This window comes from Solanum tuberosum, unplaced genomic scaffold (genome assembly GCF_000226075.1).
Source record: "Solanum tuberosum cultivar DM 1-3 516 R44 unplaced genomic scaffold, SolTub_3.0 scf00302, whole genome shotgun sequence".
Taxonomy (NCBI): domain Eukaryota; kingdom Viridiplantae; phylum Streptophyta; class Magnoliopsida; order Solanales; family Solanaceae; genus Solanum; species Solanum tuberosum.
The window spans coordinates 551,858-569,015 of record NW_006239238.1 but is presented as its reverse complement, the minus strand read 5'-3'; the positions used below and the strand labels follow the sequence as shown (position 1 = coordinate 569,015).

The 17,158-nt window shown below is 32.5% G+C and overlaps 2 protein-coding genes and 1 pseudogene across 2 annotated transcripts; 1 reads left to right on the top strand and 2 right to left on the bottom strand.

The window, feature by feature from the left end:
* Window positions 1-3,589, top strand: LOC102582800 (uncharacterized). The gene is made up of 2 exons (XM_006360058.2): window positions 1-875; window positions 3,305-3,589. The coding sequence occupies exons 1-2, from the start codon at window positions 155-157 to the stop codon at window positions 3,310-3,312; spliced, it is 729 nt and encodes a 242-aa protein (XP_006360120.1). The 5' UTR covers window positions 1-154; the 3' UTR covers window positions 3,313-3,589.
* A 3,590-nt stretch (window positions 3,590-7,179) lies between these two features.
* LOC107063173 (calcium-binding protein PBP1) lies at window positions 7,180-7,521 on the bottom strand. The gene has a single exon (XM_015314680.1). It carries the CDS (start codon window positions 7,519-7,521, stop codon window positions 7,180-7,182), a length of 342 nt encoding a protein of 113 aa, XP_015170166.1.
* Window positions 7,522-11,623: 4,102 nt separating this feature from the next.
* Window positions 11,624-17,158, bottom strand: part of LOC102593946 (uncharacterized) — a 10,413-nt pseudogene continuing 4,878 nt past the window's right edge.

Below are 17,158 nucleotides of genomic sequence, written 5' to 3'. Positions count from 1 at the left end.
AATCAATTATTCCCCTTCTAGATTCTCTCTTATTCCTTCTTCTTCTTCTTCGAAATCATCATCAAATAGAGCAGTTCTCGCTTCCATAGCGATAAACAAGCATCAAATCAAACAAACAAAATCAATACAAAAAAAAAGGTCAACTCCCATAAGAATGCAGCAACAACCCCCACCCCCCACCCCCGATTCCGATCTCCCCCGTCTCGCTAACATCAAAATCAAATCATCTTCTCCACGTTTTCCCCCACCCACCACCCCTTCCACCACTGATACCCCTACCGCCGGAGCTCAGCGGAGGATCGGAATAGCTGTCGATCTAAGCGACGAGTCTGCTTTCGCTGTTAAGTGGGCTGTAAATCAGTACCTCCGTCCTGGTGACGCTGTTATCCTTGTTCACGTCCGTCCAACTTCCGTACTCTACGGTGCTGATTGGGGATCTGTTGATCTATCTATTGTTGATACTGAGAATGAGGAGAGTCAGAGGAAGCTTGAGGATGAATTCGATACGTTTACTACTACTAAAGCGGCTGATCTAGCTCAGCCTTTGGTTGATGCTCAGATTCCGTTTAAGATCCATATTGTTAAGGATCATGATATGAGGGAGAGGTTGTGTCTTGAGGTTGAGAGGTTAGGGCTTAGTGCTGTTATTATGGGGAGTCGAGGATTTGGAGCTACTAAGAGGGGAAGTGATGGAAGACTTGGGAGTGTTAGTGATTATTGTGTTAGGCACTGTGTTTGTCCTGTTGTGGTTGTTAGGTATCCCGATGATAAGGATGGTGGAAATGCTGTTGTAGAGCCGGTGGTTTCTGTTGCTTCAGCTGCTGAAGAAGATGAGGAGGAAGCAGAGTATCATGATGCTTCTGAGGATCGAAAAGGTATGCCGATTGTTACTATTTTTCATTTTATGTTTCTCCGTAAGCATTTTTCTTTGTGCTCTTTATTTCGTTTATTTGGATTATGGAATGTTGTTCTTTATGCTTATTTCTTCATTATTAAGTCTTTTATTATGTTTCTGATGATCTTCATGTATAATAGCAATCACTTAATGTCGTGCTTCCTTGATAATTTTCTCCTTTCACAGTAACTCTGTTCCTAATGGAACAATCAGGTTGGAGTACAAGGGCTGATTTCTTGTTAATTTTCTGCTTGATATCAGACATTGTTTGATCTATCTTTTTGATGATAAAATTTAGTACTGTAGAGTTAAGTTCAACTACGTAGGAGTAATATCAATTGAGAAGTTGAAAGGAAGTAAGTGGGGATACTGAATTCAAAATTCAGCATTCCTCCTTCCTACATTCTAACTGAAAAAAATGAAGTCTTTGCCTCCCCGACCATTGCTAGTTCCTCCATCCTCCTAAGCTTTTCTACTACATTGTCATCCCCATCTTTCAATAGGTTTAGTTTATGTTTCTGTTCCTGTTATTTGCCTTGATTGACAAAAATAACCGGTTCTATTTTGGCATGTCGCAGTCTGTTTCTTTTAGTATATAAGGATGACCTTAATGCTTTTATGATTCATAGACTTGATTTCCTGAAATCTGATTTCCGTAATAATTTGGGGAAAAATGTAATTTGGTCATGATTGTTTTCTCTGTTATTGACATCATACCTAAGAACCCTAGGTACAAAAATTATCTGAAATGCGAAAAGGAATTACTTTGGGATAGTCATGTACCTAGTTCTGAGAGAATTAACACGGGGTAAGCGTGTTTTAGAATAACAGTCACATGTGTTTAATCCTAAAGTTAATCCTCTTTTAGATCCAAATGTCCTGTTGTAGTAATTTAGTGTTTAAGCTCAACTTAAGGTTGGACTTATGGGTTGAAAGTCCAAAAAGATAAAAATGGTTGGAGTTATGGGTTATCTTGAATTAACCAATTCCTTACCCAAGATATCTAGGTGAAGGCGTGCAATGTTGTTTCGTCACATATTTCATTGGTTTGTTACCTAACCATGACTATAGGTTTTCTCTGAAGGGGATTACCATCTTTCAATGAGTGAACTGGACGTAAATCTGATTCTAGTAATAAAAGAAGAAGAGAAAGGAAAAAAAGAAGAAGGGTGAAGTTGTGATAGATTAGATGCCAAGTCCAAAGCCGCTTCTTTAAATTTGTCGTCTATCAAGCGACATGTATGCTTGAATTTGGCATTTCCAAGTGTGCAAAATCCAAGGCCATCTTTTTAATGATTTGGCTCTACTCTAGTCTTCTAGATGCTGTTCTTTTTATCATCCACATGCTTATCATGGAACTATTAACTTACCTTAAGATTAGTTGGGAAAGAGAAAGTGTACATAAAGAGTGTTTTGGTTCCGGGTGATGAAAAGATAGACAACCCTATGGTGCATGTGCTTGTTAAGCCAGAAAGATCTCCTGTAAGCATGGAAAGTGGTGTAGACATTTTGAGGCTATTATTATCCATCAGATTAAGTTTACTTGCACAGAAACACTGACAATTTTGATAGGAAGCAGGTTTCAGTTCTTTTAAGAATGCAGTACTGATTCAGGAAGATGTGGTTTCTTTTGGTTGATCCCTTTTCAGGTTTTAGTCAAGGAGTTAATGAAATACGATGAATGGTTTTGCATATCCTTGATGCCAGTAATGAATATATCTAACTTCATCAGAAAAAGAAAGAAATGAAATGAATGGGACCAATATGTGTCATATTTACTCACATTTTATATAATTTTAACTTCTTCAAGTGATGGCAAGTATGGAAGTTGCACTGGCCCTTTTCCAAGGATAGTTACTTGTTTGACTATTTATGATGCAGTTGCATAGATTTAAGGAAATAAGTTTGTGTCACATTGAAAGCAATTGCCCATTTACCTTTCTGAAGTTTATTCTTGTATGTAGTAGAGTTGACACAAGAGAGAACAGTTGAAGGATGTTATTTAAATCTCCAAAACTTGCATTAATTTCTGAATTATAAGGAATTTGTTTTCCTAGAGAAAGTGTTTTTCAAAATATTTTGACCAACCAAACAGGGGAAAAACACACCATCAATGAGTATGTGAGATTCCGTTAAGAAATGAAATTGTCGTGCAGATAGTTGCAACCTGGCTGAACACATCCTCAGTTGTATTACTTTTTTACTGTGTTGATCTTCGAGTATCATTAATTAGTTTGTGGAGTCTGCTTTTCAAGGTTATTGAGAGATTTGAATTAACTTTTGTAGCTCCTTCACTAATTCTCATCTCCATTATTTTACGACTTCAATTACTCCCTACTCCTTGTACTGATAAAAAAATATTCCCATCTCCTAGTGCTTTGCTAAGATGTTCTTGATTCTTTTTGACAGATTCATAATGAAGGTGGACGAGGTCTTCCCTTGGTTTGCACTTGTATTGACCAGCTTCCCCGAGAACCAGTAGGCCCTTTGTGACGCCTGGAGTCATTTTATGTATATGAACTGTTGTAGCTCTTGTCTCTCTCAACATCAACTTATTATGGTCTCTTCTTGATGATTGTATCTGTTATGGTTATCATCTTCACAATATTGTTACTTGATTGCCTTTGGATACTTGCTGTGCAATCTAAAACTTCTTCATGACACTTTCACTATATGCTTGTGTTTTTCTCATTAGTCATTACCAGTCTGGTTATGCATTAGAAAATCGCTTGTACTGATGGATGTTAGTAGTATTATGCATCAACATATGAAGTCTTGATCTGTGTTTGGACACATGATTTGAGATCATGATTTGAAATAAATGTTTCTACTTTCCTAACAGTCATTTGAAATCCTGACCAGCAATATAATTTTTGTAGAAAAATGGAGTAAAAGATTTCAAATAAAAGAAGAGTCAGTAGAGACAAAAAATATACTAGGTGATGTTTTCAATCTGTTCTACCCTTGGTATGGATAGAGTTATTTGTTACTTCTTCTTGTTGGTGGTGGGGTTGACAAGTATCTCATGGAATTAGCTGAGGTGTGTGAAAGTTAGCTTTGACAACACAAGTCACAACAAAATAATAATCAATAATTGAGTTTTTGGCTAAAATCATCATGAAGTATGACTTAAACCTAAAATACATTCTTTATTTAAGTGAACAAAAAACATTCTTATATTATCCAAGAAGTTGCAAGATTCATCCTTTTGTCTATTTTTTTTCCATATTATTAATGTTGATTATTATAATAATTCATGAACTTTAGATCCTGAATTTAATTGTACTTAAAAGAGTTTTTGGCTAAAATCATCTATGAAGTATGACTTAAACCTAAAGTACATCTCTGTGTTATATAAGTGAACAAAAAACATCTTTGAACTATCCAAAAAGTTTCAACATTCATCCTTGTGTCTATTTTTTTTTAAGAAACTCAGCCACCAACAAAAAAATGTGTCAAGTCGAATGAATATTTGTAAACATGGTCAAGCTAGTCAAGTTGAGTGATTTTTCTAATTTTTGGAAATTGAGTGTTTAAATCATATTCAGATAAAATATATTCAAATTTTAAATATTCTTTGTAGAAAGTATGGCCAAATACAACTCCAACTTCAAAAATTTCAAATAAAGTAATTAATTTTTTTTTCATAACTAAACGGCTACGTAATTTCACTAAATTTCGAACATTTCTATACATTGTATAAAATGTGAATTGCATTGTAAAATGAATTTTTACATAATCTTTCTACCATCGGAACCTACTATATAAATATTTCAAGACTTGTGTATTGTTGCAAGTCAATTTACTTGATAATGCAAAAAAACATAATAAAACTAACAATATACAAATTTAAATTCTGAGAATGAAAGATTCATTTCCTATGCATATCCTTATTCTTTTTCGGTAACTTTGATCTTCTTGTCATGGCTAAGACATGATGAACACATTTATTTTTATTTTTTTTATTGGTTCAATCAGTTTCTTAACAAAAATAGGATGATTTCTATTATTTTTTAGATAGTATAAGAATTTTTTTTGCTAACTTAGATAATATAAGAATGTACATCAAATTTGAGTCATAGTTGATGAATGATTTTAGCCAAAAACACATCAATAATTCGATGTAATGTCAGGGGCCACACTACATGACCATTAAAAACGACAATAGAGCACATGTTGAATATGAGAGTGGATATTGTTGAAAGAAAAAAGAATATAAGAGGTTTCAACTTTCATCACAATGAAATGCAATATTATTTATCTATATCTACTATCAATGTATATAATGTATTGTTTTGGATTTTAATATTTACACATGCTTTTCTTTATTCCCTTACTATTACAGAAAACATTATTCCAAATTCAGTCCATTTTTATTACAGAAAACATTATTTCAAACAAGAAAAACGTTTTAAATTAAAAACAATAGTCTACAAGTTTGATTTAGTACTTAACTCAGCTACAAAAAAAGAAGCAAAAATCAGGCAATGATATTTGAAATTATTTTTAATCTAAACTCGAATCAAATTTAAGAAAGAATTCTCTTCACAGAAGCTCTTAAATATACCATATCATTTGTGTTACTATCAAAGTTTGTTAATAAGGGTAAAATGAAATTAAAATTATATTAAATTGTTTTCAAATGATCTCCAACTGAGAGGTGAAGTCAGAATATTTACTAAGGAATTTAAAATACGAAGAAATCACCATAACAAAAAGTCAAGCCTAAAAATTCAACTTTATATATACAATATAACTTTTTACGAAAAAAACTTTGAATGAACCCCTTGCTTCTACGTGATTCCGTCCCAGTCTCCGGGAACATGCTTTCTGAAGCAAACGTGAGAAGATATACTTATTAAGAAAATGATGAAGCTTCGGTTGTTGGTACTGCATATAATGCATGCCTTGTACTTTAGTGATATGTACTGCCATTATTCAACGTATTTTAATTTATACAAAGTTTTATCCATATCTTTTATCATGACAAAACACACACACACACAATGAATCTTCTTCGCTTAATTCTTTATATTTTGAATCACCTTAATATAAATTTTGATTTCACCATTTTTTCTCGGGATAGAATTAAAATGTGTCAAAGATTTAATTCAAAGTTTTCTAATGAAGTGGTATATATCAAATTGTACTTATAATGTTTTTTTACCTCTAAGAACAACATATAAGAGATTCTGTTCATCTACTTTTTTCATTACTAATTGAGTATCCTTCACTATACACAGAAAAAACTAAAGCATGAGAGAATACTAACATCACAAAGTCGAAGTAATGAAATATACTTCACTATTTTACTCATAAGATACCTATAGAAACATTATGAAATTGAAATACTTGATATAATTTATAATCATTAATGAGCATCACTCCTTCAAATTAAGGCACATAGGTATACATGGAGAACAATTTATTTGGCATAAGATATCTGTTATGATATTACTACATAATTAAGTTACATAGAAACATAGAAATTAAACTAGGGTTAGAAATCACAAGCCCCAATTCAAATCATCCATGCATTTATTACTAAGATCCATCCAAAACAAATAAAATAAAGAAGAAATGAGATGTTTTCGTATCTTCTGATCGATCTAAACAACATATAACAAATCATTTCATTTCCAACATATAACATATCGTTTCATTTCTTTTTCATTAGTAATGAAATATCCTTCACTATTTCACTGAACAACGATGAGAAACATTATGAAATCGAAATACATGTAGTATGATAATTAATTAATCATCACTCCTTCAAATTAAGACACACACATCGATATACATGGAGAATTAGGCATAAGATACCATCTCCTCGTGATATTAATTAGTACAAGTTACATAGAAACATATAAATTAATTAAACTAGGGTTGGGAATCATAATCCCCAAATTAATCATCCATGTATTGCTTATAAGATCCATCCCAAAATAAAATAATATAAAAAGAATCGAGATGTTTTTATACCTTCTAATCGACCTAAACAACATATAACAAACCCTTTCATCTCTTCTCCATTAATAAGGCATATCCTTCGTTATTTCACCGAACAAACGTACAAAAGATGAAACATTATGAAATTGGAAATACCTGATATTGTAGTATGATAATTAATAATCATCACTCCTTCAAATCAATAAACACACACAAATAGATATACATGGAGAATTATTTATTTGGCATAAGATCATCATCATATCTCTCATGATATTAATACAAGTTACATCAATAAAACACACAAATTAAGGAATTAATAAAAATTAACCTAGTTAGGGTTGGAAATGAATAAGCCCCACATCATCCATATATTGCTTAGATCCATCCATTAAACCAGGACTCAATCTAAACATGAGAATACAAAATTCCATTTGATTAAGTGCTCCATCACCATCCAAATCTCCTTCAGCCAACATGTAAATCAACTCATCATCTCTTAAATCATTTAAACCAAGATTCATAGTGTTTCTCTTCAAACTTTCATATGTTATTAGCCCTATACTCACATCCATAAGTAAACAAAATCCATTGCAAAGCTCCCTCATGAATCCTTCCGCGCCTAATCTCTCCATCATTGAAGGGAAATAATCTTCAAATCCATAAGGATCTTCCATTTTTCGCGGTCACTAAAGAAATATGTGTTTGTGTGTATGTTTTGTGTGTGTATATATATGTGTGTGTGTGTATATATATATAGTGAAAGAAATTAATGTGTGGAGGTTGTAAAGTTGTTGGCTTGTAAGATTCTATCCTTCCTGGAAGTTGCATGAGGAATCATTTGAAAGCACAGTACACTTATGAAAAAGGAGTTGTTTTTTAGTGAGATTTACAGGAAAACCTCACACACACTACTCTTTCTTGATTTTCTTAGATTTGAATGATAACGATGGGTTGTAAGAGCCTCGGAGTAACGGTAAAGTTGTCTCCGTTGTCCATGTGAGCTATAGCTAGGTCACATGATTGAGTTGTGGAAATACAGTCACTAAATGTTTGCATTAGGTTGACTGTCTACACCAAATCTGATCCCTTGGGGTGCGATCTTTCCCTGAACTAACTCTGCTAATGCGGGATGCTTTGTGTACCTGACTACAGTGGCGGAGCCACCTTACAATGAGGGGGGTCGTTCGGCGGAAAATTATATGATTTATACATGATTAAAATAATTTTTTAGGTATATATAGTAGATGTCGAACCCCCTTCGACTACTTCGTGTGTCTATTTTTTTAGATTTTGAACTCCCTTACTAAAAATCCTGGCTCCGCCACTGGCTGACTACCGTGACGTAAATGATAACAATGTGTACGTGTGTTTTTGTAGGGTACATGCATGTGTAATGGGATAACATTTCAATAATTGCTTCTACTAGCTAGGGCAACTTCTGCACATTTCCATTATTCCATACACAATAATTAATATTCTTAAATCTGAATTAATAATTAAGTGCCTATATATCTTTGCTAGCTAGTGTGATTTGTCCTTTACGTTTTTTTTTTTTATAAAAAAAACAGAATTTAGAGATGGACAATATTTACACCTTTATTAATAAATAGAAGCCTTAATTTATTCGTTGGCGTTTCAAATCTGAATCAATAATTAATGTTCCACAGACATAGAGAATAAATGATTTAAAGCAGAATAAAATCAATAAATATGAGACAAAAAACAAAACTAGAAAATAGAAATTAAAAGAAACGTGGAAATAATCAGTTAAGAACAAAAAGATGTTGCTGCAAATCCTCAAAGTCACATGTGGACATAGAATTTGTTGGTGTTTTTTCACCGTGCAACAAAATTCAGTAATTTTGATCAAAATTATATATTTATGTCAAGAAATTGACTTAATCTGTATAGATAATTTATTCAGAACTTAATTATAAATCGTTATATTTTTCTTCCAATTCGAAACTCATAAATTCAAAATTCTCAATGACAAAATTTATGGTTTAGAATATATAGTAATGCCAACATAACAGCTTTTAAACCAACCAAGATCTTGATCTAAGAAAAAGAGGGAATTCAAATTCAATCTCCTATTTAAGGTTGTACTTTCTACTTCTTATTCCATTCAACTTAAATGTCCCATTATATTTTTGGGCAAATCGAAATATTTTTTTTCTTATACTTAAACAGAAGTGGATAAAGAAAATAATAAGTACAACATTTTAAAGAAGCTGAAAATTTGTGGACACAATTTTTTATTAATTGTAGTACACTTTTTAAGGCCACATCACAGTTAGGGGTGTCAAAACAAATTTAAAAATCGTCCAAACTGATCAAATCAAACTTATACTCGAATTAATTATTAGATTTTTAATTTAATTAAAATTGTAGGTTTTGATGTAAAATTTATAACCTTATAAAAAGTTAATGGAGATTTTTTTGTTTTTATAAACAAGCTTAGAGTGTTTGGCACTTTGGCTACATATTGTTCACGTGTAACTATTTTTTTTTAAGGATAGTATAACTTATATAATTATATTATGCAAATATATATTTATGTAAATTGCCAAAAAGATTAAGACAATAAATTGCTCTTAATTTAAATATTTATTTGAGTTTAGTAATTATATGAACTTTGTCATATTTTGTAGAGCATCACTTTCGTATATAATTAATTTTAGATGATAAGATGCACTTTGTGTGTTATATCAAAGTTTGTTATTGCTTAATGTAACAAATCAGATATTCTAAGAAAATTGTGATTCTTACCTAACGTCTTTTCTAATATGATAAAAAAAATTATTGAATCCATATCAAAGAAAAATCGATTGAAATGATTGGGACAGTTTAAAAAATATAATTTTGATTATGTATGACAGAGTAATCGAACAAATTAGTATGATATTATTTTTAAAAAAAAATATTGATCGAACCATATTATTGACACTTGACCGTCGAGTTCGAGTCACTAAGGAAGCAAAAGGGTGGGAGCTCCTACGGGAGGAGGGTAAAAAAAAAGAAAGACTTGACAGCCGTGGTCCACACTAAAAAGGTGACCATTTGTGTTTTCTCTAATATATAAAACACTATATAATTCAAAATTCATCTTTAATAGTTTTTTCGATAGAGTTAAAACTAGAAATACGGAAATGGAAGGTAACGTACGTACTGAATGTTTTCTACGTTGAGTCACAATCTATCTTCTCTGTGTTTTGGTTGTATATCGTTCTTCGTTTTAATTTGTGTGATATAATTTGATTCATCGTAAAATTTAACAAATAAAACAAGCTTCTGAAATTTACAGTGTTAATTGTGAAACATATCATAACATTTGTCTTACAAAATATGGAAAGTTTAGAATTGAATTATTTTTAAATATAAAAAAATATTATTCTTATTAAAATATACTAATAAGAAAAATAATATCACATATATTGTAAGCTAATAGAGTAATTGAATAAGCAATTTACCAGCACACAAAAAAAATACTGCAAGATAAAAATTGAGGATCAAATTATTTTCTTTTTTAGCCAATTTTTTCTAGTTGTTAATCCACATTGCTATCGTAAGAATATAGCGATAAAAAAAACTATGACTCAGCTACCTTCGTGCATTACACAAAGGGGGACCATTGTTATAACACTCTCAGATAAAAAATCGAATTAATATTAATCATTATTTTGTATATTGCCAAGATTATTAGTGCATCATGTGACACTTTTCTGGCTTTTACTTGCATTTAGTAACCCTATGCAATAACCCTATCTACTGTTAGCAAAAATAGACGAAGAAAAGGCTTGAGACGTGATATAATTACTGTCTTAAAAGAGTATAGGGTTATTAGACAATGCTCCTTTGGATACAACACACATATTACCAGTTGAATTAAAAGTGATCGATATAGAATAATTGACGTCTCTATTTATAGCGAACATAAACGGTTGAAACAGACACTTTGTTTGAAAAAGTCATGTTTCTTATAGTTCTTTCAACAGTAGTATTTATCCAAACTACTTCAATAGCATCCGTTCAACTATTTCAGTGATATATACTACTAAAAACAAAACACTGAAATTAGCTATGAATTTTGTTGCTGATTCGTCGCTATTTTGCTCATAGCTAATGAAAATCTATTGATAAGTATTATTAGCAACGTATTTTACTATTTAGCTATAAAATTTATCTGTCACTAATTCCATTTTTTTTAGTAGTAGTACCCAAATTATTTCAGTCATGATACTCTAACTGTTATTTCAACCATAGTATTACTCCAATATTACAAACTATATAACACTTGCTAGCACAATACTTTATAATTTTTGGAGGGGATTTAGTAATGCCACTAATTTGTAAGATTGCAAAAAGACACTAATTATGATCTAAGTATTTTGGGACACTGTATACACAGCAAGTACATGAATATTCCTGGGTGTTTCCTTAAACCACAAGACAACACAAACTATAGGTATGATTAAATAAAGTTAGTAAAAGGCTAAAAATTAAAGGGACAAAAACATGAACCATCATATTTGTTGCTTCCCACAGGGAGAACAGGAAATTTCAATGCAACTTCCTTTCAATTATAATAGTATCTTCTTCATATATACAATCATCCATAACTTGAGTGTACATATGCAAAAATGACTCAACTTCTTATTCATATGTACATATAGTTTGCAATTTTGATGGTCAGCAGCGGAGACATGATTTTTACAAGTTATTCAGAATAGGCCAATTCGTTACGTTTATTATAGTATCGAAGAATACACATGTCAATGAAAAACAGAAATACTAGACTATCTTCCTCAATGCACCTCATGATATAGTCCATATATACACTAATACTGTTGACAAAAACAGGACAAAGTGGATACATTTCAAAAGTTACAATTGTTGGAATTTATGTCTATCTTGGCTCTAGGACTGTTATCGATACGTTGTTACTTAGATATCCTTCATCAGATGACTCTGCTGATTCCGTTGAATTCCTCTCAATAAAAAAACCAGGTTTCTTTGGTTGAGGAAGAACCAGGCCTTCATTGCCTAACCAGAAAACTACTGATGCCATGGTAGGCCTATCCTCGGGGAGTTTTTGGACGCATAACAAACCAACTTGGATGCATCTCAACACTTGAGATTCTGAAAATGATTCTTTCAAACATTCATCTATCAGTCCCATCGCGTTGCCTTCACTCCAAAGTAACCATGCCTAGATTACAAACAGAACAACACATTTATACAAATGTATTTACAATAGGAAGTTGAGAGGGAATTAAGGGAATGAAGTTTTGTGCTTACATGTCCCAAAAGATTGTGATGATGCTCCAAATGACGAAATTTCCTGTTCTTTCTGCCACTGACTATTTCAAGAATGATTACGCCAATGCTGAATACATCTGATTTTACTGAATATTTCCCATCAACAGCATATTCCGGGGACATATATCCACTGCATCAACTCAATATATTTATGCTCATGTACTGATTGAATGTAATAAAGATTCTATGATTTGAAGATGTGTAGAAACTTACTATGTCCCTATTACTCTCTTAGTTTTTCCTTCCACTTGATCTCCACCAAAAATTTTGGCAAGGCCGAAGTCAGAAATCTTTGCATTCATGTCACTATCTAATAAAATGTTGCTGGTCTTGAGATCTCTGTGAATAATTCGTAATCTTGAATCCTGGTGAAGGTAAAGAAGACCTCGAGATATTCCCATAGCAATTTCAAAGCGATTCTTCCATGCTAGTGAAGCTTTTCTGTTTGTATCTGCACAATGTGGAACTAATCGTTGAGTGATGCAGAGATATTGAGGACATATCAAGTAGTATTTAGTTAATGAATCATGAAAATCAGACCAAAAATGAAATAGTCCAAGCTAGCGTTGGGCATGAACTCATAGATTAGCATCCTTTCTTCTCCTTCAAGGCAGCAACCCAATAGCTTGACAAGGTTTCTATGTTGCAGCTTGGAAATGAGAACGATTTCATTTTTTAACTCTTGAAAGCCTTGTCCAGAATGCTTTGATAGCCTCTTTACTGCAATCTCTTGTCCATTTGGTAGGATACCCTGCAATTTTCTATCAAGAGTCAAAGATGCCACTTCTTGCTAGACATTGAGGATCAAAGTTGATTTACCTTGTAAACGGGTCCAAAACCTCCCTCTCCAATCACATTAGCAGAAGAGAAGTTCTCAGTGGCACTAGTAACAGTTACTAAATCAAACAATGGAAGCTCCATTTCCTCATTTTCAACTTCTAAACCTGTCAATATACATTCGCCCGCCTCAAACATGATATCAATGAGAATTGGTAAAAGGCCAACAATGTCAGCCAGAAAGACAAGAGTATCTCAAGTATATATATACCTCTTCTTCTTTTCCTTCTTCGGAAGTAAAACCAAGCTAAAAGGCTGAGGATAAATGTTGCTACTGCTGCTGAAATGACACCAATCAGGATTGACCTCTTTCTCCTCCCCTTCCTGTCTGAATATGTTCAATTTACATATGAGTTGGCCATATCAGTAATGAATTGCATTGATTGTATTACTTCTTATTTTTCTATGAAACCCCGCAGACTTGCTAATCAGTAACTATTAAAGGATAGAGTGTGTACGACCATCCCCCGCTGTTAACATCCTTGATCTTCCATAAGGTCTAGCACATCAGAAGCTGAGAGGCAGCTTTCCTAAAATCCCTTGGAGGAAACTGTTACGCAACAATCTTTGCTCTCCTATATGGTTATTCATTCTGAATATAGCTGCTAGTGTCAAACTCTATACAAAATAAAGTCTGCAACAAAGGGGACTAGTGGATGATCTGAGAGGCAAATGCAAGTACAGCACTACTAGATGGATACGTTCGTACTAGATTATCAGCTCCCTCCTTAAGGGGAAACTATTGTAGATGTGCAGCCATTTAATGGCTGATAAACAATTTTAATGTCTATCAAGTAAATAAGATAGTAGAGTTCCTTCAATTCTAAGAGTTGTGTATTTATATTGTTAAGACGAGAGAATGGTGCAGAGTGGGGACATTACCTAATTCTGAAGCAGCTACTCTCACAAACAGGTTTTGTTCATTTTGGCTGAACTCTCGTATATCAATGAGTTCTCCAAACCACAGTAAGCATCCACTTCCGCCATTTCTAACATCAAGATCTGAGTAGGCTGTACAATTGCAATCAGCCAAGCACATTTTCTCGCAATTTTCAAGGTTCATGCTCTCATTATACCAGGAGTTTCTAGAATCAGGCATCTTGATACCCGTAAATTTAAGAAAACCATCATGGGTACAATCCAAAGAAGTTCTCCTAACGCAACCACTAGACCATTCTGTTGCAGAATCTTGAGGATACCTGTGAAGACATAATTAGGTAACAAAAAAAGAATCAAGCACACACATGAGGGGCGTGTGAAAACATAAGTAAGTAATCAAAAGTCCAATGTGTGCTTTCTCTGACAGCTTAACGTGAGATGATCAGATAGTGTAACAAATACAAACCTAGGCTCAAAACCTTTCAAACAGTCACATGGAGGGGAGTTATTGATGTTGCAACTTGAATAAGGTCCACATAAACTAAAACGATCACAATTATCAAATTGTGCTGTCAAGTAGAGAAACCAGCTCTGACTGCGCTCTATCCATATTAGGTGTTCTAGCACACCAGACGGATTGAGCACCACCCTGGTGGGAATGGAGTCATTCCTAATTGTATATGTGTAGTAAATTTCCTGTTGATTAATAACAAACTCGAAACTGTAATATGTATTTGGTTTATTATTAGGACTACCACTGAATGCAATACCATTCCATGGCCCTGAGCTAAATACTACAGATGAATTTTTCCACACAAACAATTGTGGATATCCATGAGAATCAAGACCATCTACATATTCACCAGGAGTTGGATCATCCATGCTCTTCCATGACGTTACATGCCAATCCATTCCCGTGACCAAATCTTTTCCAATCCTCATGCCAGGTAACAAAGTATTTCCTGGATAATCAAAACTCTGCCACGCGAAATTATTTTCCAGGCCTCTATCATTTCCATCACTGACAACAAGGTTTGCGGAATCCAGGAGCTGTGCTTTTGGATTCTTTAACGATCTTGATGAGTTTGATGACCAAATTGAGACATTCGATTTATCAACAAGTACAAGAATTCCATTGGGATTGAGTGTTAACACTCCTGAATTGTCATTCAGTGGAATGTTTCTGTTGGCAACCCAAACAACAGTTCCAGTTGATATTTTCTTGTACCATATGCCAACGTAACGATTCTTCGAATTTCCAGGGCTGAAAAATCCAAGCTCATAAATCCCTCCAGCTGAAACAATTGTGTCACCATCTCTAATGGATTTATCTGTAGTGATTGTGTCTAATGCTGCAGAAGTTAGTAAAATGAAGAGAAATTGGCAGCAAATGCATAATGAAAATAGGCCTTTCATGGATTTTGACTCTATTTTTTTTTGAATTGGCAATCTTAAGGCCTTTGAGCCTCAACATAGTTGATACAAAAAATAATAATAATACATTTATTTGATTGACATAGTTGAGTTTTCCTGCCCACCACTTTAGAATCAACAAGTCATGTTCAATATTCCTCTTAAACAGATTATGAAAAGAAAAACTTTTTTATTAAAATAATAGTCAGGCACACCTGGACTAATTACACTACCTCTCACTAACACATACACCAAACACTTGTTTTTTAGAAAATATTTTCTTCAATCCTATTACATACACCCCTAATATTTTATTTTATTTTATCTACGTTGAGATTTGAATTTGAGACTCATAATTACCGAGCAACTTTGTGGACTACTAGGCTACATCTCTTGGATGTGAAATGTGAAGTGGATTTTGAAAGCATCTTAAGGAGGTGATCCATTATTTGATTTTCGATAACACGAGTCGTTTAAGTTGATTATAATTTTGTGATTATTATCGGAATAAATAATTTCATCTTTTATATGAGATAATAAATTCATAATTTTGGTATGAGTTTTATATCGGAAATAACTCCAAATCTCTTCAACCAAACAAATCTTTATTAATAAAGGTCTATCACCGCTTCTTTGTTTAATTAATTTAATTTACTGATTAGTTGGTTAATAATTGTTTCAACTTTTCTGTTGAGAGAGGCCATAGAGGCGGCTAATTAGAGTTTCAAAGTTGCACGCTGTTGACTAATCATGATTAAAATAATGATTCGAAGTGATTTTCGAACTATTAGAACTTAATCATGATTTAAATTATTGCATATTGTTACCTCATTTTATTACCTAAACATGCTAAATTACAACCTGTTTGGTCAAATTTTCAAAATTTACCCATTTTGAAAAGTAGTTTTTTTTATACAAATACTTTTTTGAGGTTTTTTTTGGATCCAAGCAAATTTGTGTTTGACTCATCACTTTGAAAATCACTTTTTCTTGGCCAAGGTTCCGAAAGTACTTGGGAGAAAAAACTACAATATTTTCTTAAGCTTACTTTACAACTCAAAAATACTTTTTTTTTCTTTCTAAACGCTTGACCAAAAACCTCAACTCTCTAAAATTATTGCACACTGTTACCTCATTTTTTTCTTTCATATTCTAAAGTCACCATATAATAAGATATCAAGGAAAAATAATAAAAAAGGCAAGTTTTTGTCATGCTGCAAACATGATAAGAACATTACTATTATCATATACTAGATTTTGTTGCCCGTGCTATGCACAGGCCCAATAACATAAATGGTATGTTTTGGGGCTAATAACGAAGTTTTTGAAGCGATTGTTTGCGTGGATAAAGGAATAAGTTTTTTTTTATTCACAAACATGTACTTCTTTGACGCTATTCAAGGCACAATAAGACTACCCACATACAACATTTTTGAACAATTTTATGTTGTCAATTATCACGATTTAATTTTAAGAATCAGTCAATTTTTTTCCTGTTTTTTAATAAATATTTTAAGTTGTCAATTATCACGATTAATTGTATTTTATACATAATTTTTAACTATAGATTAATTTCAAGAATCAATCAAATTTTTTAAAATGTATTTATTTTTGAAATATTTTATGTTGTCAATTATCATGATTTATAGTATTTTTACGATAGATTAACTTCAAGAATCAATGGAATTTTTTGTATCTTTTTCAAAACATATTTTATGTTGTCAATTATCATGATTTATAGTATTTTTACGATAGATTAACTTCAAGAATCAATGGAATTTTTTGTATCTTTTTCAAAACATATTTTATGTTGTCAATTATCATGATTTATAGTATTTTTACGCAATTTTTAAATATAAAAAA